Source organism: Hyaena hyaena, unplaced genomic scaffold (assembly GCF_003009895.1).
Source record: "Hyaena hyaena isolate Hyena2069 unplaced genomic scaffold, ASM300989v1 scaffold_565, whole genome shotgun sequence".
NCBI classification, from domain to species: Eukaryota; Metazoa; Chordata; class Mammalia; order Carnivora; family Hyaenidae; genus Hyaena; species Hyaena hyaena.
In genome coordinates this window covers 447,140-472,074 of record NW_024081196.1, presented here as the reverse complement: position 1 = coordinate 472,074, position 24,935 = coordinate 447,140, and the positions used below count along the sequence as shown (strand labels likewise).

At 32.7% G+C, this 24,935-nt stretch overlaps 1 protein-coding gene across 4 annotated transcripts in view; it reads right to left on the bottom strand.

Annotated features, from left to right (window-relative positions):
• USP15 (ubiquitin specific peptidase 15) overlaps positions 1-24,935 on the bottom strand; it is a 124,078-nt gene that overhangs the window by 4,448 nt on the left and 94,695 nt on the right. For 2 of the 4 annotated variants that reach the window (XM_039256221.1, XM_039256222.1), the window contains 13 exons: positions 16,749-16,922; positions 14,981-15,139; positions 14,674-14,898; positions 9,463-9,546; positions 9,278-9,372; positions 8,987-9,178; positions 7,966-8,081; positions 7,520-7,792; positions 7,035-7,105; positions 6,605-6,720; positions 5,839-5,988; positions 4,183-4,286; positions 117-205 (listed from right to left, as the gene is read on the bottom strand). In XM_039256221.1, the coding sequence (XP_039112152.1) occupies positions 117-205; positions 4,183-4,286; positions 5,839-5,988; positions 6,605-6,720; positions 7,035-7,105; positions 7,520-7,792; positions 7,966-8,081; positions 8,987-9,178; positions 9,278-9,372; positions 9,463-9,546; positions 14,674-14,898; positions 14,981-15,139; positions 16,749-16,922 (1,848 nt within the window). Of the gene's footprint in view, positions 1-116; positions 206-4,182; positions 4,287-5,838; positions 5,989-6,604; positions 6,721-7,034; positions 7,106-7,519; positions 7,793-7,965; positions 8,082-8,986; positions 9,179-9,277; positions 9,373-9,462; positions 9,547-14,673; positions 14,899-14,980; positions 15,140-16,748; positions 16,923-22,864; positions 23,011-24,935 lie in introns of those variants that run through there. The other 2 variants (XM_039256223.1, XR_005532482.1) reach the window with 2 other exon arrangements.

Sequence of the window (24,935 nt, the reverse complement as noted above, 5' to 3'; positions counted from 1 at the left end):
AGTCAGAGCAAGTCTCTCTTAACTATTAGAATGGCTAGAATATATATTATAGTGTTCCATGGGCATCTTTTAAAAAATGGATCTTGTGATTTTCAGGAAATAAAAGACACACTTACCACAATCTGGTCTTCAGATGCAGTTGAGACACTACTGTCATCAAAGTAGTACCATTTTCCATCATCTTTATTCTTTGCGAAAGCAGTATCTAATGAAAAATATAATCACTTCTGTGACTGGAATGATCTACGGCTTCTGGGGGGAACCTGCAAATCTTTACAATCATCTATATAAGGAATACATACTAAAGCTACGTGATAATTATCTACACAAGGCCTATCTTTTACACATTCAATTGATTCCATGGATTAAAGGTTTTAGCATAATTTCCTAAAACTTAAACACCTAAGATGGTTTTCACAGAAGTTGAAACGCAATTTCCTTTTAATCCTAGAGACAACGGAATAGATTTATTATTTTTTAATTAACAGAATAACAACATTAATGACAATAAATGGGAATTAACATTTATGTAGTGCTTACTGTGGACCAGGCAAAAAGCTATGTACTTTACATGTATTATCTCATAGAGAAGGCATTATCATTATTCTTTTTCTAATTTTAGAATTGGGGAAAGTGAAGCACCAGGAGAAATTTAGTATGTCCAAAAGTAAAGTGGTTAAATGGCTGAGCTAACATTTAAAGCTAGGTCTGTCCCTGACTACAGAGTTTGACATTTCAACCAAAATTTAAATTTTGTATTCAAGTTATTTTTCTAAAAATTTATATAAATATTTTTTCAATCATTTTGTATTTAAATTATTTTATAAATATTTACAATTTTTTTTCCAATAATACTATCTTAGTAATTTGTAGTTTTTACACGATAATCTTTTTCAGTCTAACAAAAGTACTAAGCAAGAGAGACAGATAAAAAGCGATTTTTATCTGTAAAAATTTTTTAAAAAATCTGTAAAATTTTTTAAAGATTTGCTTTATTGGGGTGCCTGGATGACTCAGTTGTTTAAGCATCCAACTCTTGATTTCAGCTGAAGTCATGAGCTCACAGTTTGTGAGATCAAGTCCCGTGTCAAGCTGCGTGCTGACATCACAGAGCCTGCTTGGGATTCTCTCTCCCTCGCTGCCCCTCCCTCCCTCACACTTTCTCTCTTAAAATAAACTTAAAAAAAGTAAAGATTGGCTTTATCTTTAAAAGTTAAAAAAATGCTCTAACACTGTATGCTTTGTATAAACTATCTAATAACTGAGGAAACAAAGTTACAAAACGTTCGCCAAACAATTATCTGTAATAGCTTCTGAAAAGTGACACTTTATAGGCTATATCTTCTAGATAATTCTACACCTCACAAAACAAAATTATTGCTCTTCTGGGTGGAGCTTAATGTGGACTGTAAGTTTGTCAACTGAACTGAAGATGACTGCATCCACAAATTGAAAGAAACATATTGCCAGGCTGAATATAAAGACAAGATCTAACAATAAAATGGTTTACAAGAGACAATCCAAGAAAAAGGCACATAGACTTTGCAAACCAAGTGATACCAAAGTAAAAAAAAAAAAAGTAAAATACTGGTAAAAGAACAAAAGAAAAAGAGCTACATAAATGCAACTAATAATGCAAAGCAACTAATAAAACTGTTAGTAGAAATAGATCAATCAATATTTTAATAAGAATCCTGATAAAATTCCTCACAGAAATATAAAAAATATATCAAAAACATATCAACAATAACCAGAGATAGTAATGATTTAAATACAACTGATAAATTATTAGAAAAACATAGAATCCTATGTCTAAGTGGGAAATATATGTTTTTCAAGCAAACAAACATTTAAGAAACAGACCATGTATTAAGTTAAGGCACATGGAAACTTTAATAAACTAAGGATTAATATAATACAGGCAATATCACCAATTGTTCTGTAATAAAATTAAGACAAAAGGAGAGCTTCTAAAAAAAACCCTCTGTTTTGAAAAGCAGATGAGCTGAGGTGCCTGGATGGCTCAGTCAGTCAAGCATCTGACTCTTGATTTTGGCTCAAGTCATGATCTCACGGTTTATGAGTTCAAGTCCTAGATCAGGCTCCATGCTCATGGTGTGAAGCTTGCTTGGGATCCTCTCTCACCATCTCCCTCTGCCCCTCCCCTGCTTGTGATCTTACTCGCTCTCTCTCAAAATACATAAATGAATAATTAAAAAGAAAAAAGGGAAGAAAAGCAGATGGTTAAATGACCTTGGACCAATTGCAAAAATCATAAAGGAAATTAAAAATATATACAGAATTAAAAGCCAATGAAAATACTATAATTCAAAATTTATGGAGAGGGAAATTTAGAGCTTTAATTATAGCCTTCAAGAGAAGGGGAAAATGTAAAGCAAAAGGTAAGAAAGTATTCAAACCAAAGTTAAAAAAAAGAGGAATGGAGCAAACTCAAAGCAACAAAAAGAAAATATAACAAAGTGGGGCGCCTAGATGGATCAGTTAAGTGTCCGACTTTGGCTCAGGTCATGATCTCGTGATTTGTGGGTCTGAGCGCCGTATCAGACTCTGTGCTGACAACTCAGAGCCTGAAGCCTGCTTCGGATTCTGTGTCTCCCTCTCTGTCCCTCCTCTGTTCATGCTCTCCATCTCTCTCAAAATAAATAAATAAACATTAAAAAAATAAAATATAATGAAGAGAAGAAATCAGTGAGAATACATACATGTAACAACAAAAAGGAAAATTTAATAAAGCAAAAAGCTAATTCTTTGAACAAATTAATAAGATAAACCTCTGGACGTATAGAAAAGAACAACAAAGGGACAAAGACACAGCATAACTGTATTACATACAATGATTCTCAAATAAACTGGAACACACAGATACATTTTTAGGAAAATAGAAAATGCCATAATGCACACATGTTGGGGAAAAGAAAACTGAAAAAACTTCAATAATCATTACATAGAAAAAAACTCTGGTTGCTTCTTTACAGGTGAATTCAACTAGACTTTCATGAATAGTTAATTACTATACTATACTATCTGCTTTAGGATAGGAAATAAACTATCCCAGACTGTTTTATTAGGACACACTGTAATATTGATTCCAAAGAAAGAATGTAAAAAAATTACAAGACCATTTCACTTATGAAATTTTAACAACTCCAAATAAAATCAGTTAATCAAATTCAACTGTGAATTTAGAAAAAAATTTTAAATAAGCAAAACTTAATTTCTATGCAAAATAAAACACAACTTAAAAGATTAAGTAGGGTTTATTCCAGGAATGCAAAGATGGTTCAACAGAAAAATCTATCAATTGGAGAGTGTGGACTAGTATAACTGTCCTGGAGAGCCATCTGGCAGTACCTAAATACTCTATAAACCCAGCAATCTCACTTCTGGATATGTTGGTCAAAGAAATTCTCACATAGGGGACCATAAATAAAGATCTGTTATCAGTCTTGTGTGAGATAGTTAAAGGCAATTTGGATGTCCACCATGAAATGAGTACAGAGATAAAATATGACAGAGGTAAGTCCTAAGTGGTTAGAAGCAATTAACTCAATGGACACAAAGTAACATAGCATGTAAAAACTAATGACGATGCATGATTTATAACAACACATACATCAAGCACTTTAGAAAGGGAAAGGGAAGGAGAATGGAAAAAGACAGGAGTCCTGACCATGATGTCCTTGTGCATTCAAGTGAAAAGTATGATTAACTCAATACTTTACTCCTGATGTTAAAAAAATGTTCAAAAGCTAATTCATTCATTAGCCAACAATTATTGAACAACTACTGTATGTAAGACACATTTTATATCCCCCATTTTTTTTTATTTTAGAGAGAAAGAGAGAGCATGAATGGAGAAAAGGGAGAGAGAATCTTAAGCAGGCTCAAAGCCCAGTGCAGAGCAGGATGCAGAGATCATGCCCTGAGCCGATATCAAGAGTCAGACACTCAACCAACTGAGGCACCTTGGTGCACCTCCCCCGCCTTTTTTTAGAGTCCAATGTGGGGCCTGAATTCATGATTCTAGATCAAGAATCACATGTTCTACAAACTGAGCCAGCTAAGCACCCCACATTTTCCGTTTAAGTAGTTAATGCCTTACGGAAAAGTCTGTAGTTATCAAGCATCATAATTTTAGCAAAATGGTAACTGTCAACTTACAGTGTCCTCCTCCCATCCCTCCATAGTGGTTGGAAACAGCAATCAAATTATAGCGGCAAGGACCTGCATTTGGATTAATTAGGAATTCTGACATATCCAGGTCACTGTTTAACAAAGAGATCAAGTTAGTTTTATGTTTTCTCTAAATGTCATGAATTCTATTCTCTGTCAATGTTGCTTGACTCTCATTTATATAAAAAATACCTTTCACTAAAGAAACCATTAAGAACCAAATAATTGTAAAACAAATCATACATACACATATCCTCTGAGATTTGAATATCTTGGCAAAATTATTTTTAAAGGTTGGGAATCTGCAAATTCTCTACTGATGCTGTTATTCAGATTGTTTTCCCACAAATACATTTAACTTTCAGTATACTAGTAAAATAGACATCACCCTTTACCATCTGGACCCTTTAAATTTTTTAGATTTTCAAGTCAGTTTTAGTATTTATTTATTTAAGGAAGGACAAAACAATAGTGAAAAACAACTTTCACAGACATTTTATAAAAATATAGATATATCTAAGTTCAATATTTACTCTATTTTCCTGGTTTTGATTATCTATATATCCCAAGTAGGCAACATTCCTTGAAATGCAAACAAATGTTTGTAATCTGTCATGCATGAAACTATAACATGACCATTTTATAGCTCATCATTACTCATTTTTTGGTACTTGTGTCATTAAAAAGCAATAATGACTCTACATTCCAAATATATCTCTCATAGATTCTAGATTATCATTACTGCTGGTTCTTGCACACTGTCAAAATATTTTTGAAAACTTTGATGGTTCATAATTAAGGACAAAACTGCCATTTGTTTCTAATGAAAAAGCTGCAAAAACATTTTTAACTTTATAAACAACAATCAGAATAAGCAATCCAAAGAACATTTTCAATATTACATCATCTATTTACTTCCAGTCATCTAGTACACATACCTACCTATGGCAGTTGACTACTTATTAACTGTATCAAGCATTTGGTATATAAATATCATAAAACATAAAAGAAAACTATCCATGTCTCTTAGCAAATGGAGAGTGCCAAGTTACTGCCACAAAATATTATGTGATGAAGTCCTTCCTGGACCATGTGAATGAGAATACACTATTTCATTTCTGTCCTTATGAATGCTCAATTAAATTTAGTGAAAACTTAAAAGAAAGATGCTGTCTCTACACTTTTTAGAAAAGTGATGTAATACTCTGGACAATGCAATAAATAAACTGATGTATGACATAACAGGAATGACTAATTATACTACTGTGTCATCCTTTTAAGCAATTACATTATTCTGTTTCACATTACTCCAGACTTCTTTAAAAAGCATACTTAGGAATAAATGATGATTAATGATGAAATAATTCCTAGGAAAAACAAAATCACTAAGATCCCACAGAGTATCTTAGATTTATAAACAGGGCCAATGAACCCATATGATAACGTAACATAAAATTACTTTTATTTTTGTTGTTTAAAAAGGTATATATTTTTTTTGTTCTTTGAAAAACATCTAAAAAGGAATAAATTTTACTGATCCTTACAAACTGCTAGAACTATTCACAAATACTGAATCTGATATTAACCTTATGTTTATAAAAACATACAGTTGCCCAACGCTGATAAAGGGGAATCAAAACTTACTTGATGGGAAAATCAACTAACGTATCCAATTTGTCTCTCATGTATCGACTATAAGAAAATCGTTTGAGATGTACCACAAGTACTGGAGGCAGGGACCATAAATCCAATTTCTTTGTGGCTTGCTGATGTTCTTTACAGTTTGGACAATACCTAAAAATAAAGGGAAATCTTTAAAGCTTGACAGAGGTAATGAAAAAAATAGGTAAAAAAAATTCTTGGAAAATATATCATTACACCTGATATATACCAGACTGATGAACTCCTTTATTATTTTTAATCTTCAAAAAAATCAGATTTAATGAGATAAATTAACATGTAAATAGGTATTTAAAGAAATGATGAAGGCTAGATTATTTACATTTTAGTATGCTAAAAGAACACAACACTATGTTGAGAAATAAGCATTAGAAAATCTTAATACTTCTGGGCTCTAACGGAATTAAAGCACCACAAAATGTATGCTTTTTCTAAAAAGATTTCTATCAAAATGGCTGCACAGCAAAAAAAAATCTTGGGGAAAAATAACTAAAATTAATTCTCCATAATAAAATGGCTATTACAGAAAATATAGTAATGAGATTAAAGCTTAACATTATAATAATACTTTTAAAGACATTCTAATCCCTTTTAACAGACTGTTATCATATAAAGAAATGCTTAAATTATCAAGGCGAATTTAGTAGTTTTTCAACTTGACATATAGCACATACCTTAGTATAAATCCTTAAAAAATAATTAGAAACAATTTTTTAACTTTGTTTCTTACCAGGGATCTTCAGCACCTAGCTTTTCTTTTGTTGTAAAAAGCTCAATGCAATCTTTTAATTTCACAAAGGGTTTTTTAGGAGGTTTATATTCCACACTTTCATGTTTTTCAAAATCCTAAAGAGAAGTATTTCTTGAGTTAAGAGAACAAATGAAACAAAACTCATTTTAGTGATACCATCTTACTATGAATAGTAATGAAAAACTCCTAAACTTTCTCAAAAGAATTATAAAGCTTATTTCAGCTGAGATTTACACCAGACTTGTAAAAAAATTCTGATTACACACCTACATGGATGATTGAACTGTTAACAGAAAGCATGTTTGAAACCAACAAGCCTTTTCTAGTCTATAACCGGCAAAATAAACACATTTGGTAGAAGCAAAAGAGTGTAACAGTACGATCAACATGAGAATGAGTGATTACTTACCTCAGCGGCATTTTCATCAAAATATCTTTTTTTCAAATCGGGATCCCAATCCAAAGCAAGAAAAGATCTTTCTAAGATGGAAAACATATTTTTTCTTTAAAACTTGATAGGCTTTCATGTTAAAATCAATGTATTTTAATGTTAAGATATATACCAGAATAAGCAAATAACCACCTTTTCTACTTGCACTACGTGATCAGGGTAAACTGCTATTTCCAAGTCATTAAAATATTTAACGAGTTAAAGAAAAAAGATACAAGACGGAATGAAGCCTAAGTCCAGCCTCCATTTAATAAACAGTGATATGTTTGATAGAATTAGAAATTAAGACTTTTCATTTAGGATTTTATACAGATAGGTAAATGTTATTTTCCATGACTGTTGAATTTCATAGTTTACACCTAAAAACATAGCATGCTTTTCTCAAGTTCAGCATTCAAGCCATTATGAAAAGTGAAAAACTATTACCATTATGAAAAACTTACCATCTAATCTAAGCTGCCTCTCGTCAAATCTTATATGCCTGGTATCATCTTTGATGTAGTTGATATCAGTATTGCCTAAATTGTTGAACTGGAATGTAAACAATCTTTTTTTGTGTCCCGTGAGTTGACTTTTGCAAGTTTCGTCAGTACATAATCCATTTTCAGAATCATTATCTCCTCCAACTGAATCTTCAGACTGACTGTTTTCATTCTCGGAGGGAAGTTCTTGATCCTGGCTGGATTCATCATCTGGTTCATCTGTTTCCATCTCACCTAATTTTAGATATTAGAAGTCTTTAAATAAAACCAATGCTACATTTAAAAATTATTAATATTAACATTATTTTTCCCAGCTTGAAGATATTTTCAGTTCCTTAATCCCCATCTTCTTTTTTGTGAGGCAATAATCCAATGAAAGGTGTTAAAATTTAACAGGAAAGTCTTACTTGGTGAGCCTTCTTCATGTATGCCATTCGGGCCATTCCCATTAATATTTTGGTCCTTACAGCAGTGTAGGGATCCTTCGGTTTCTTCAGTTTCAGTAGATATTTTGACATATCGGCTTAAAAAAATCAGAAATCAAACAAATTTAAGTTCTTTGAACCTTAAAAAATTTTTTTCCATTCTTTTAGTAAAACCAAACTTTTTAATGGAGTAACATTAGTCATTTACTACATTCAAAAATAAATTCAAACTCAGGATATAGCACCCTAAGTGCAAGCAACTAATCATTTGTTTTGGTTGCCCATATGAAAAGAAAGACGGCAGTTTGTTACTTGTACGGTTTTAACATCCTTCTATGTTAAAAGTTTGTGGCAAATAATTTCTTGACTTAAAAAATTATTATATAAATATCTTCACTTAGATGATATATGTATTATTGCCAAGATCATTTACAGCTCTATAATATGATCTTTATGTATGGGTTCTGGGACTGTAATGATTAAAATAGGTATGCAAGAAAGAATACTAAATATGTCAGTTATAAAGGATAAAATAAATAGGATCAAATGGCAGTCTTGATTATGTTATAATTCAAATCAAGGTTTTAGGAAGACAAAAAAAGGGGTGCCTTAAAATACTATCAACCATAAACATTTATCCTTTTAAGTAAAACCATTAGTAGGAGTTCCTGAACTAGCAATGTATTTAAAGAAATGAAACATCTGAAATTTGTTTTAATTTCACAGTGCTTATATGACAAGTTCCTATTTTCTTCCAACTGTAAACTTCTGGTGTAAAACAGCTAAAAGAATTCATGCTTTCAGGGTTTGAAATTACCTCAGTAATATGTTTTACATGATTAAGAAGCCGAATTAAACTATAATTTGATTTTTTAAATTGCTACCTATTTGAACAAAGTTGAGATAATATAGGCTTATCAAATTATATTCTGATAGTATGCTGCATATTTTCTTTTACTAACTATTTTATTACTTTGTCAATGTAGAATTGTCTGACACTTACCACATTCTCAAAAGCAGGAGATTATAGAGTTTGTCTTCAGTATTGTTTCGTGGTACAGCCATAAGAAAAGGCTGACCAAAAAGTGAAGAACCAGTATGGTGTGTATAACTTGAGTGCCTAAATTTTTCTCTTAGGCAAACAGGAATAATCACATGTTCAGTATCTTCTGTCCTATTGATGTTAATTTCAAACCTGTAAGGACAAAACTGACCATAAACTCTGAAAACTTTTACACTATTTCCTCTCAATTTTTCCCCAAGTAATATTTTGCACAATGAATTTTATACTTACACATAAATATCATCCCGTTCCATAATACTACTAAGGTTTTCATCCATAGCGAATATTCTGTGAAATCTATGATTGTATATATCAGTAACTATCATCTAAAAGGAAATAAATTTCTATTAAGCTTGTTTTACATCACTGAAAAACTCAACTCCAACTTATACACTTCAAACACAGAAACATCTTACCTTATCTGCAGGTACTCCTGACAAAGCAGACAATGCTGTACAAAGATCAAGTATGTTTCCAATTTTGGGGACAACCACTTTGTACTAAAAAACAAAAAATTACAATGAATTGATTACTTTGGAAAAATATTCAGTAGTTGGAACTGACCTCATGTGATTTCCTCATATTCACTTGGTATTTGGCTTCCAGTGTCTGTCTCCAATCCTGCCATCATCCTGGCTACCAATGTCCATTTGGATAATTTATCTTAGCTTTGTTTCTTGGCTCTTTGATACACTAATTTCAACCTGAGTTCACTTCTGGTACCCTGTCATAAACTTGCTCCACCTCTGATATCTTAAACTCTCATCAGGCTACTGACTAACCACTACCTACTTTTCCTGGAAACTCATTGTTTCCTATTCTTGGCTTGCATTTAGAGTTCTAGTCCTTTTAATTCTCAATTTTCTCCCAGTTTACTAACTTCCTATTGTCTCCATGCCATCCAGATCCCACAGGATTGATTCATCACTTCAACTATTCTATTGCAAAACCTTTAGCTATTTTGTTATTCAGTTTTATTCTTGCTATACTTTCTTAGAGCTGTTTGGATATGCTGGAGCAAACTGACCAACTTTAGAGATTGGTTTGCTACAAATTCATAGTGCCCAAGTATTAACAGATACTTCAACATTTGCCAGAAATTCTGTGCAACCCTTTTTTGCTTTTTCTCTCATTTCTCTTAGTAACTATGTAATTTACAAGTCTCTCAAAAAAAGGGGAAACCAGCCCCTCCTTGCTTTTCCTCTAATAATTCCGCTCTAATTATCTCTCTTTCTCCTCTACTTTCTAAATAACCTTGTTAACAGTAATGTCTACATGGACTATCTTAAATTCCTCACTTACCATTCACTTATCAATCCATTCCTGGCTTTTGTCTTCATCTCTTTATTTAACCTGTAACCAAGGCTGTCAAACTCCATTAAGTTTGACCCTTAGCCCTCTTCTGAATTCTACATGCTCTCTTTAGAGAATGTGACAACATGTCCCCATTTAATTTGGCCAGTCCTGATTTAGCCTGCTGTCCTTGTATAATATTAATAACAGCCCCTTTTCAAAAGAGTTCTGGTTTAGGTAAGAGATTATAGGGTCATCCTAGCCTTAGGGGATCTCATCCTTCTAAGACATTTACTATCATTTTCATAGACCTCATTGTCCAGTTTCTATCTCAAGCACAGACAACTCTCCTCTAGTCTAGATACATAAACTCAACGCCTACTGAAAGCGCTACCTAAATTTTCCTCATGCATTTCAGCATGTCCAGTACTAAATACAGATTTAGGTCATATTAGGTCAACATATCCAATATTAAAGCAGGTTTCTTCCTAGATCTTTCTTCCTATATACCCCATTAAAACAAATAACACCACCATTTCCTCAGTTTTACAACCCAGTAAGCTTGGCATCATCTTCGAATACTTTGAAACATTTTTACTTCTTATATTCAACTGGTTCTTCAAACTGCCATCCTGACACTAATCTTAAGAGTTCAAGCCTTTTTCATTTGTCATCTGATCACTTGCAAAAACCTTACATGGTCTTAGTACATCTGACCTAAGTTTTTTCCAATCCAACCTTTGCACTAGCTTGAATCTTCTTTCTCTAATACAAATCTATTTAGTAACCTTTAATGACTCCCCTAGCTTTTAAGATGAAGTTTAAACTTCATATTATGCTAAGTTCTTTGTGAGTGCTTACCATATTATCTACTTAAATTTCCATAAGTTGGGCATGTCCTCTTTTGTCTTTAGCCCTTTGTATATGCCTATCTCTTGGTCTACAATACCTTTATTTTCAGCTTTCACATATTTAAATTCTAATCATCCTTAAGGATTCAACACAGGCATTATTACCAGTTTGGGTATGTCACTCCTATATAGCCCTAAAGTACCTTATCACAGCACTTTTCACATTTTATGACAAACTTCTTGGGAACAGAACCAGGAACACATTTGTATTTCCAGCACTTTGCAGAGTCTGAGAGTCCAATACATAATACATGTTCAATACAATTACTAATAAACCTTCTATGACCTAAATCAACTTCAGTGATGAGGAAACTCATCAAGTAGCTTAACTCAGCTCATTTCCCTTCCCTCTCCAACTGGTTAAAGCACACTGTTAATGAGGCCATCATTTTGTATTTGAGTTGTTACTGGCTCCAAGTGGAAAAAAACTCCCAATTCCTCTGTGCTGATCATGACTCCAACCTCTACAAAACTGTATTTTTGGTGAGAAAAAAAATTAAGTGATAAAAGAGGTATACTAATGAAATTCATATTACCGGAAAAATAATTTAAAACCCAAATTATGGGAGAATATTCAATACATGCCTCTGGGCTAATGTGTAATTTGAATGCAATCTGTCTCTACATAACATAGATTATATTACTGGCATGGGAGAGTACTGTCTTCAACAAATGTACTGTAAAGAAACAGTATATTTTTTTGTTGTGATAAATTTTTACTTATTGTTTTATGCTTCTCTCTCATTCCATTATACTCGTTGGCATATACTTATAAATGCACAAACTAGAGAGGTAAGGGTATAGTTTATCATTGCCATGATTTCCATCCATTGAAAAGGATGTTAATAATTCTATACTTATTAAAGGATGTGATTTTAGGGGCGTCTGGGTGGCTTAGTTGGTTAAGCATCCGACTTTCGCTTAGGTCATGATCTCGCGGTTCGTGGGTTCAAGCCCCGCTTCAGGCTCTGTGCTGACAGCTAGCTCAGAGCCTGGAGCCTGTTTCAGTCTGTGATTCCCTCTCTCTCTGACCCTCCCCTGCTCACACTGTCTCTCTCTCTCTCTCTCCTAGAAATAAATAAAAACATTAAAAAAAATTAAAAAAAAAAAAAAAGGATGTGATTTTAAAAATGTGAACATATATTCCCCTGGCCAAAAATAAAAGAAGGTCTTTACTGACCCTTCTTAATATTCTTGGTACTACTGAATGAAATATTGACACAAGGGCATCAAGTTCATTGAGTTCAGGAAGGCAACATAAAAGCAGCAGCAAAAGAAAAAGGGGAAATTTGTATAGCTGAATACATGACTAGTTTCTACCAGACTTTAATTATCTTGAATGAAAGGACTATACCTTTATTATGAACACTTCATTTACTGTGCCCTTGTTGACAGTAAACCCAAATCCTTCCACTAAATTAATGGTAAGATCATAACTTTTTGGAAAGCAAACATTTCATATTGATTCCATGATATTGTTATTGCCTGAAGTTTCCTTAAAATTTATATGTTGAAGCCCTGACCACCAATGTAATGGCATTTGGAGATAGGGCTTTTAGAAGGGTTAGATGAAATAAAAAAGGTGGGGCCCTCATGATGGGATTAGTGCCCTTATAGATTATGTGCATGCATGCATGTGCTCTCTCTTTCTATGTAAACACAGTGAGGACAAGAGAAAGTCTGCACTAGAAACTAACCATGCTGGCACTTTTGATCTGAAGACCTCTAATCTCCAGAACTGTGAGAAAATAAACTTCTGTTGTTTAAGCCCTCAGTCTATTGTATTTTGTTATGGCAGCCTGAGCAGACTAACACAACTATGATGCTCTAACAAACTGAACTATCTGGCTGGAACCCTAAGCTAAAGATCTTTCAGTAAACAAGTTGTCTGCAGCAGGAACGATTTCTGCTCTGTTTGCCAAACAGACCTTTACACTCTCACTAGCCGCTCAACACATATTTGAATGAACAAAGTTTTTGAATATTTGTGAGAATTTCTAGTGCATTTCTGCACTAGAACTTATGGTCTAGCAGAGAAGTGATTAAGTAAACCAAAGGTTATAATGAAATTTGGTAAGTATGATAATAGAATTTTAGGGGAACTGAAGATAGAAGAGGAAGGAACTACTTTTATTAGGGTGGATCAAGTGTCAGAAAAGGATTAATAAAGGGAGAAAATATAGTGTTTTGCTCCACAAATTTTTTAAAATAATCCTATAACACTAAGCAATGGAATGAAGCTGACAACTGATATTAAGGCCTAGCACACGGCTCTTGAATTGAATAATCCGTATGTGATACTCCAAACTTCAAAGATTAGAACATTACTGAAGCAGGTGCTTATAGCTGAACTAAATTAAATTTTTTAAAAAATATTTATTTATTTTTGAAAGGGAGACAGAGCGTGAGTGGGGGAGGGGCAGAGAAAGAGGGAGACAAAGAACTCAAAGCAGACTCTAGGTCCTACTCTGTCAGCACAGGGCCCAAGTTGAAGTTGGATTCTTAACCAACTGAGCCCCTAAGGAGCTCCTTTTTAAAAATTTTTAAAATTTATTTTATTTTTTTTTTTGAAAGGGAAAATGTGAGAGGGGAAAGGAGGAGGGAGAGAGAGAAAATCTTAAGCAGGCTCCATGCCCAGCACGGGGGACTAATGTGGGGCTCAATCTCACGATTATTTCATAATCACAACTTGAGCCAAAATCAAGAGTTGGACGCTTAACCGACTGAGCCACCCAGGCATCCCAGCTGAACTAAACTTCTATTTCTCCTCCAAGTTGTTAAGATGCCTAAAAATTACAGGTATTTAAATATACCTTTATCATAACATGAATCAAAATGTATGCTATTAGCTTTACTTCCAAAGGCAACTAGAAAAAAAATTACAATTAACATTAAAGTTCAAGTTGGAAAATAGAAAAAATAATACGGTTACTAATCTTTGTTAGGTTCATATTTATCATAACACTGTAAAACTGAACCTCTCAGTTTTCTTTTGTAAGAAAAAGCCTTGGAGATTTTATTTTTGTAAATAATGATACTTTACACATCCTTTACCCTTTCAAGATTCTAAAAAGTTGTACTAATTTCTCAAGTATATAGCTTTTAAAATCTCTTACACAAGCTTTATTATTATTGAATTGTGCTTGAGACACCAAGGTCTCAACACTTAAGTGTTTGCTTTGTTTTTTTAGTTTTAGAGAGAGAGAGAGAGAGAGTACATCCAAGTGTGTAAGAGGGGCAGGGTAGAAGGAGAGAGAATCTTAAGTAGGCTCCAGGCTCAGTGTAAGGCTTGATCCCACGACCTTGCGATCATGACCTTAACCAAAATCAAGTCAGATGCTCAACCAACTGAGCCATCCAGGAGCCTCTCAACACTAAGTTTTAATAAAAGTAACAAACGAAAAGAAAATAATCATGACTTACCTGCATAGGTTTGGTAAGTGGATCCATTCTAACCAAATAAACTTCCAAGGTACGTTCTTTTTTCATGGGCAATGGAAGTGTCAAGTAACAAAAAGGATCAAATGTTACTGAAATCTTAGCGCATTCAGGACAAACTAAAGTTGATTTGAAAAGGCCGTGAAATATATCTACTATGATAGAATCATTTCTTTTTAAATGGTTTTCCCAGGCTTCTTCAGCAACTATCTGTAAGAAAAACAGACACGTATTACACAGAAATATCATATTATTATAACAATGGTGACAATGATATCATTAAATTATTTACCTTATCTGGCCTTCCATCAGCATCTTTTAACTGTATATATGGTTTTTTCCTGATTCGATTCAAATCCTCATGTAGTCCATCTAATAGGAAAGCTAATAGCTCTTGACAGTCCTGCTGCTGGTATCCAGAGAACTGAGGTGCAAAACGTCCTACTTGTGTCTGCAAGAAAAGCAAAAATATAAAATCAGTTATAGGGACAAAATTGATTAAAACAAACATGATTCTCATTATTCATGGATTTTACATTTGTGAATTCACTCACTCTGTTAAAATTTATTTGTAACCCCCAAATCAACTTGTGGCACTTTCTCAGTCATTTGCAGATATGGTAATTACATACATATAGATAATTACATATCTAAAAGCATTTTTTAATGATAACTAATCTGTAACATAGAAATGTTGACCTGAGAAAAGGAGAAAATATGGTAGAGTTTTGTACAAAGGATTTGGAAATACTCAAGACTATTAAAATTCAGTATTTCTGGGTCACTAAAATAATTACAAAGCTCTCCTTTAGTTTCTGTATATGAAAAAGAGGATAAATCCCATAGATAACAGGAATGTATTCATACAGAATTCTCCTACTCTTTGCAGTACTAAGTTTTTTTGGTAAGACTGAAATGAAATGTGAAAGAAAAAGTCACATATCAAGGGCCTGTTTACACATAATTTTAAAAGAATATCTAGCAAAATACTAACTGGAATCCTGGGTAAGGAGTGAGAAACAGTTTGTCTAAACTAGCTTGTTCAAAGCTTAGAAAATTAAGATAGGGGCGCCTTGGTGGCTCAGTCGGTTGAGCGTCCAACTTCGGCTCAGGTTATCATCTCATAGTTCGTGGGTTTGAGCCCTGCGTCAGGCTCTGTGCTGACAGCTAGCTCAGAGCCTGGAGGCTGTTTCGGATTCTGTGTCTCCCTCTCTCTCTGACCCTCCCCTGTTCATGCTGTCTCTCTCTCTCAGAAATAAATAAAACATTAAAAAAAAAGTTAAGATAAATACAGGGGCATTTTGATTTTTTAGGAACTAGCATAGTTAATAAAATAGTGCTTAGCAGAGGTCATTTGTGTTTATTAAAAAATAGCTGAAAACTGCTTACTCTCATTAGAAGTTTAAAATTTCCCACAGATCTCACCTGTAAATAAATAGGATAACTTTTTTAACTATATAAAACTAAATTTCATTTTTATTTGAATGACAAATTACTTGAAGCTTTATTGATTCTAAGAAGAAACCACTTCACAAAAAAGAATGAACTTAAAAGGTTAAGGATTATGTTGAAAATAATGAAATTTAGCGCTGGTTTTACAAACTAGTTTCATTTTAGTAATTTTTCAAATTTACAAGGACTCTCGAAATAAACAGAGTGCTTAGACTTCAATGACATTCCCAAATTTAGCCTTTACATTTGTGTAAATAAGTTTATGGAGGTTTCTCAGATATGCACTGTAGTTTAAAGCAACCTGCCTATGCTCTGCTGTCTTTTGTCATTTTGTACAACAGTGTTTTCCAACCTTTATTTCAATATTTCCCTCCCCATCTCCCAGAACCTTTTTAGACATTTTAAAGTAATCATCCACCCCACCTCCCACCCAGAAAATGGAACAGCAAAGATATACTGTGTATCTATCTATTTTTGCTAGGTCCCTATGGAGGGCCACAGACCAATGTAACAGCTATGATTTTTCACTCCTTCCCTCAAAGAACCCATTTTTGTTCTCTCGGGGGTCATATAGTCCTAACAAGGCTACAAGTATTTACTATACTAACCTTAAAGGCTCTTGGCGTGACATAGCTAAATTTTCCAGACCACATTTGCTTGATCAATTCAGCATAAGATTTAGCTATTTCACCTCTCATTCCTAAGGGATTGTCAAAATTGAGTTCTTCTTGATACTTATCATTGAGGAAATATTCAGTAAGTGGAGGGGTGTTGCTCAAACACTGCAAAGAATAAAACACATTTTCAAGTAAAAGTAACCACACGTTAAACATGTAAAATGAAGAGAGAAACAAACGGACTTGCCATAATATATAGAGAAAAATTTAAATGATGGTCTCATGAACTAATAAATAACTGGTCAAATAAACACTCAAATGATGCACTCAACTATTCATTTCCCAAATTTCAAATCAATTACTTATAATAAATGAAAATGCTAATATTTGTTGCTGTAAAATCTGCATTAATTTTAACCACAGCAAACTACCTGTTAACTGGGAGAGAAGCTCAGAGTTTTCTTTCCTTCTTTTACTTGATTGGTAGAAATTATGGTTTGTCTACTCATCCCAGGCACCTGCAAATTAGCCTGAGTAGGTAAAAACTGAGATAGAGTGCAAGCAAGAAATTAACTTTAAAGAGGTATTTATTGCTTCCATTGTCAATTCCTTATCATGAAAGAGCAGCCTTTACATTTTCCATTTGGTCAACCAATTTCAGAAGGGACAATACAGATTCGCTGAGCCTGAGGAAACCAGCTTTTGTTCCGTGAACTCTGGCTAAGTGTGTTCTTACTTCCTCCAGTTCTTCAGTATCACAACAACTTAATTTTCCTTTTTTGGAAAGACTAAAACTATGAATAAGTTAATTCTTGGTCTCTTTTCTATTTAGAATTAAATAATTCAGGATTTAAAATAAAATAGATGCCAGAAGTACAGTTTTTCCACAATATTTTATCTCAAGATAGAATAATTTTAAGTTGGTAATACCATACAATTCGACTTTATTAAGAACCTAATATTATTTTATCAATTCGATGTCTAGAGTTATTAAATGGAATATGTAATGACTGAAAGACATATGGTCATATAGATCACTTTTTTCTTTGCTGCAGGAAGACCTTTGTCTTGGGGGTCAAAGTTTTTCAGAGCTTGTTTACCACTCATTTGGATTAACAGTATGGGATTAAAAAGTCTTGGTAGCTATGAAAAGTTCAACCTGCTGGGTTCATGACAATAACTGGCAGGCCATAATCTATGTCTATATACCACGTACTGTATGGCTAAAACTTCAAAATTAAGCATATTCGATATTTTGAAATAAACTATGATGTTCTATTTTGTGGTTTCAATTATGAATTAATTTATGTTTACTCAAGTAATCATAACATGTATTTTGGTATTTTTAATGTAATAAAAATAATACTGCCCACATTGGTACTCTGGTCCCTATAATAAGGCAAAAGGGAGACTGTTTATAATATCATACAATTTATTATTATATAATTAATTTTTAGGCAATGAAAGCAATTAAAAATGTTTGGAGTGAACTAAATAGACCTTAGTGTTATTTACAAGCCATTTTCAGCAGTATCAAATCTTATGTGAGCAAGAGGAAGATAAAGGTAGATTACAGTGTAGGAGGCAATTCAGGAAAGGATACTTTCCAACTTCTGAACTCCTTTTCTATGTCAACCTCTCATAACCTTACACAGCTTTTGAGATTCATTCTTTTCCTTCTGCATTACATGTTCTTTTAATTATGAACCCAGCACTAGAAGTAAGATCAGGCAACCCAGGATACACCACGGCTACACTAAATGCCACCACCTGGTAGTATCATCTGATTTAATACAAACATGATCAACACTATATAGTCAATGAGGCAAAGGGGAGTTCAGATAGCATTTCCAACAATTATCAATTACTTTTCAAATCCTTGTATTTCATCAGTTCAGGATTATACTGAGAATATGATACTCCACTACTGTCTGTAACACAATTATACAAAGAACTTAATTTATGGTTTTACCAAACTAAGAACCAAGTTATACAAACATGAATAAAATTTGAACTTTGTTTTCACTTAATTGTATGTAACCTTATCTTGCAAAGAACTTACAAATATAATTTAAAATCCTGTAGCTTTCCAGTAGCATCCGGAGTGATTTTTCTAATATTTATATCTAATCATGTCACTTCATGCTAAAAATAATAGCAATTTCATATTGAAATCTGAATTTCTTTTAGAAGAGTCTGTCTTTTGCCCACCTATGTAGCCTCATGTCTTGCTAATAACTTTATGTGATTCTATCCTAGCCTCATTTGATAACTTGCGGTTCCCTGACCTCCATGTATTCTCCCACTCTCTAAATTTGCAAAGTTACTCCATCTATGTGAAAAATACCTTCTTTGTTCTTCTATTAACTTCTACTAAACTATCAAGGTTCAGGTATCCTGTCTGGGAAGTATTCCTAGATTTCCTTATAGTGTTACCTTCTGTATGTTTCCATATTGCATAACCCTCACTTATACCACAGGACTTATTTTCTAATATACTGTAACTTTAAATTTTAGTTTATCTGTCTTGACAAATGGACTGAGACCTTCATGACAGCACGAACCATAATATCAATTATATGTATATCTCTAGCACTCAGTGTGTGTACAATAAACGCATGCTTAATAAAACATGTTTTTGCCTATATATACAAATGTGTTTATCCTTTTGGCTTTTTAAATCTTTTCCTTCAATGTTTGGCACAGAGTGCTTAAATTTTTCTTGAATGAATTATTACTTAGGGAGGCAAAAATATATTAGCTGAATAATCTCAATATTTTCATCAAGCACTTCTACCTAAACCAAAATAAGGACAGCATCTACTAAAAACTTTCCCATGCTTCTGTGTGACTCTTGACCTCAGGGTTATGAGCTTGAGCCCCATGGTAGAGATTATTTAAAATAAATAAATAATTGAAACAAACAAACACCAAAAAACTTTCCCATCCTTTTAACTTTCATTCAGTCTACTATCTGCTTTGTAGAGGGTCTCTGCTTGAATTTTTTTTTAAGGTCCTTGACACAGAGACCAATGATTATTTTCAAAGTGACATATGCCACTTGGAAGTTGACTATAATTCAACATTAACAAGCTAAATAACAACAAAACACAGTTTTAATAAGTGCTTGTATTAGTTATCAAGATATAACCAATATATTTTGCGATAACCCTTATATTTAAATTTAAAAAAGCATTCTATTTGTTAAACATAATTTAAAAATTTAAGTATACTTGATACACATTACATTAGTTTCAGGTGTACACCAGAACATAATGTGTTAAGAAACTCACAAGCTGCATTTTTCTAAAAATTTATTCAAACATATATAAATACAGAAACTTAATAGATAGTTTAAGTGTTCTATTAATGCACATATCATAATAGTTTTAAAACTGAAACTGATGACAGACTTTTCTTTCTCATATTGCAAATATAATACTTTTCTCCCTCACCTTGAAAATAATATTATTCTGGGAATCATTATATTCTTGAACTAGTATAGGGATCACTTAAAATATTAAAAGCTCTCATAATTTTTGGTATAAATTTCAAGTATAATTAGAATACAGGTCAAACAACTAAAATATTTCCATGCCTCAAGTGTTATCAGTATTCAATGCCATCGCTGTGGCAGAAGAAAGAATTTCTTAATGCTGGTCATATTGCAGTTTGAGTTATAATTTGTACAACTCACTTTATCTTTTAACATGAGCTATCTTAGAAGCATGAACATCTTTGACAAATACAAGAAAACTGGACATTTGGACTAGTTGCCATTAAATGCAGTGTTTTAAAGAATTAGGATTTTGGTTTGTTCAATAATAAAAACAACCATAACCACAGTTCTGAAGCATCTCTCTCAAAGATTCCTCTGCTATAACAAATACCACTTTTCCATCTGATTGGGACTGTTCCAAAAACAATTCCTTTGTTAAGACATATATAGAGATAGGGAATTTCCTTTCAACCTGTAAGATACTTTATTGAGTGACATAATATGGACCCGAAATCACACAGCATGTGTGGTGCACCTATGTGGATATATTTCTCACTCTCAATGATTCTTGAACTACAAAACAGAAGAAAATTCATCCTTTCCTAACATAAATGGTTTTTTCTAGCAAAATCTGAGAATACAGATATAAATTTATCATAAAAACCAAAGGGATTACATAAACAGTATTAGTCTGTTATTTTTGTGGCTACTTTTGAGTTTTGTGATATTCTACCAGTCACATGCCATTCTGAGCTTCACCTTTGTTAATTCAGATTTCAACTGCCTGACACTGACAGATATCAACACTTCAGTATTTCAAGGGGGAACTACCTCTTATAACTCATCACCCAAAAAACTGAAGTTCAATTATGGGGTATTGTGACTCATAATAAAACACAGATCTTAAGCCACATTTTGTTTATGTCAGAATGGTGTCTACAGTTGCTCCTACAATTGGTAGAATTTTATCAAATAAAATGTTAAAAATAAAGCAATAATCAGAATGAAAAAAAGATTCTGTACCAATAGTTTCAATTCTTAATGTAAAAGAGAGTAAGTAAAAACTTACAGTAATGAACAAGGAAATGTACTTTAGTTAAAAAACTAAATTTCACATTTAGTAGAAGTTGAGAGTTTTGGCATTCATTAATTTAAATTAGCCTTTGTGATAAAACAACCAGTTGGTTAACTGGAAGGTCAGGACATAAGCTAGTATGAAACATTGTTTATCCAAAATAAACATGAGAATGCCTGGTTATGTGCAAGCCAATAATTTTGTGAGCAGATGTGACTAAGTATCTGTTTCTCAAAGTGGCTCTGTGGTTCTCTACCTGTGCTTACACATGCATTTAAAATGGAAACTTCAAATAATAAGAGTATTCTTGAACATGAATTTGAATTAGGAGTCTTAAGACATATTAGTCCTTAGTTTAAATGTATTAAGATTGAACCTTAGCATGTCTTCCTCCCGGGCTTTCTTAGAATATTCTTCCCTTAAGACTTTTCTGTTAACACTCATGTCAGTATCTCTTACAAACATTTTATCTTGCTCAGCACTTCAATATCAGAAGAACTAATATTCCTTCTAAGCTAATTCTATACCTTGAACTCACTTATACTGCACTTATTTTGAGAGCAGCCTCCATGTCTAATTCACCTTTGTACCTCAGGGTCTATAGCACAATGCCTAACACATACCTTAATAAAGGTGTGTTGAATGAACGAACACTTGTATGACAGAAAGACTGGAAGCTGTCGTTAGAGAAATTGAGAACAGTAGGAAAACACTAAAGAGATCTGAATTACACCCTGGTATATAACTATAACCTATATAAAAGTGCTATAAGTTCAAAAATAAAAGTCCAAATAATGCCTAGGTAGGCTTTTCTAATGAAGAAAAACTACTACTGTAAATGCCCCAAGCTATCAGGATAAATCCATGTAAGTAAAAGATATGTGAAGGAAAAATATTTGGAAATGTATCTTTAAAAAGACTCTTTCCTAAATCTTCAAACTAGAATGAGATATAAAAATTCTGAAGAGAATTCTTCTAAATAACCAAATGTCTCAACCAGTGGACATGCTGCTCTATGGTTCAATGTATATAGAACTTTAACCATTGCCACCATGAAGAACTATTTTTAAAAAGAATGCATATACCATTCAACTACTTGATAAAGTAATTCTCTATGAAAAACTCTCTGGTTATAAATTTCCATACATCTAAAACTGGAATATTATGTGAAGTTATGATTTTCTTTTATTATTTAATTAGTTGGAAAGGCTAAAGTGCTCTGTACATAACTTTTCCTTAAACACACATGCACAAATCCTATTGCTCTTACATTATTTTCAAAAAGTTCTTCCATTAAATATGTTCTGATCAATAAGACTGATGTTTCTAGAGTTCTCTGAAAAAAAATAAATGACTCATAAAAGTCTCAACTTTGTATTTCACTATAAACTTCTACACCACTTTTTAATTGATGATGTGAAATAAAGTTCTAATATATAACCAAATCTCACGTCTGTAATCAACATATTTTAGGAAATGAATAATTAATAGCCATCCCAATAACTTGTAATGAATCTGGAATTTCCCCAGTACCTGGAAAATAGCCAAAGTAATCCCCTTCAAAAAGAGAAAGTTGTCTTTTGTAATGCTGAATATGAACCACTCCCTTTCTGTTCAGGTGCTCCAGAAGCCCAATTTTCAAGTGATCATGTATGCTCACTATTTTAGTAAACCGGTAACTAGAACAGGAAAGAAAACAAACTTAATTTTTGATTACCTAAAGCTCTGAGTTGTGTAACTCATTCTGTAACTGATCAAAATGTAATGCCACTCACAACCCTTTAAAAAATAGTAGCTACACCTTCAAACTAACGAATACTAAAAATAAAACCCCAATCTAAAATGAGGAAACCATTTTATTTTCTTATAATTTAAAAAATAAAACCTGAAGTGACCTTAGAATAACCCAATTTTTTTTCCTGGATTTTAATATTAGATGGATAAAAAAATTTTCAGATTTGCCATGCTATCGTTTTTCACTTTGTCATGACTACAGAATAGACATTTAAAAAAGGTACTGCATAATTCTGAAGCATTCTGGACAAAGATAATGTTCTAACACTTTAACACATGTCATTAATCTGGGCACTATGCTTAGGACAGAAATGAAATTAAATTTTACTTAAAGTTCCTGGTGTCATCCTTTCCTTCAAATTCTATGAAATTTCTTCTTCATACACTAAATTCAATGAAGAATTATTATGACAGTTCTGGGAAATAGGAGCACTAATGAGGAACATTTTTTGGGCTAACAAAGAAATAGCAATGCTTTTTTTTTTCCTCTCTCTCTCATCTATAAAATTAAGGAAGGAGAATCCTAAGTTGTCAAAAAGACTACCCTGTGACTGGCGGTGAGTAAATCTTATGACTAGAGATTTCAATGTTAAAAAAGCTATGATTATGTAAGGACCATTAATTTTCAAATTAAAAGCTACAAGTAGAAGCAAGATAGGAGATCTACTTGCAATGTAAGTAAATTTGAAAGCTTTTGTGGTAATTATACTAACAACAATACTGCAAGTTTCAGGCAGATGTATTTAAGTGAGATTTTCAAACTACTAGACTATAGCATCAATTATCTAAAAAAATGTTTTTTGGTAAGAGGCTATTTAATGAGCGATTTTATGTATACTATTGTTTATAGAACGCAAGCTAAAATCAAACGGTTCTAATATTAATAAGCTTTAGTGTAAATTATATTTATTTTTAAAAACTAAAGCATATGAATTCAATTTTAATATTTAGTATTGTATCTGTTCTACCCTGTTAATAATTCAAAACTGGCTCACAATGAAATGAATGCCACTACTTTAGACAAGCAAGATCAAGGATTTAAGAAAAAACAATGGTTCTTCATAATTTTGTGTGTGGTTCAGTACTTTGTACATCATATTAAGTAGAGAAACAGTTTTGAATAAATATCACAAATTTGTGATTCACTGATCTTTTAGCTCTCCTGTGAAGACATACATGAAAGGACTGCAGAAAATTTTTAAGAAGTTTAACTGAATTTTTACATTCTTTAAGGGAAACCACCAAGTCATGTACTTCTCCTCATTATTTCATTACACTAGACCCCAAACTGACAATAAATACTTCAGCTGAGTTGAAAAAGAAGTTTAAAGACCATGTAATATCATGGACTATGAAGGGTTTCTGATTATTTTCATAATCAAAAAGAACTTTAAATTTTTCTAAATGATCACTCAACAAATATTCATTAGGAACAGAAGATTATTATTTCAAGAGTCTCTAGAAGCATAAAAATAATGTTCCAAAAGGAATTTTTCCTATCAATCACTGTGAAATCATTCAAGGAACTATTTGCGTGGGACTGGGGGTTGCTTTTCCAGGCTGTGATTAACGTGGCAGCCCAACGCAAGTGCTATCCGAATGGTTACACTAGGGGAACCTAAAGCTCTATTATTTCTCAGATTTTATGCAGAGGTAGGTTTCTGACTTACTTGGTTGCAAGAAGTAAATATTATATATTATGTGCTATAATTCTTTTTAATTTAATGTGCTCTTTTGGAGTTCAGACAGCTTCAGAAACAGGTTCTAAACATTTCTTGTAAATTTTCTCTGTTTATGTGAAAGAACTAAT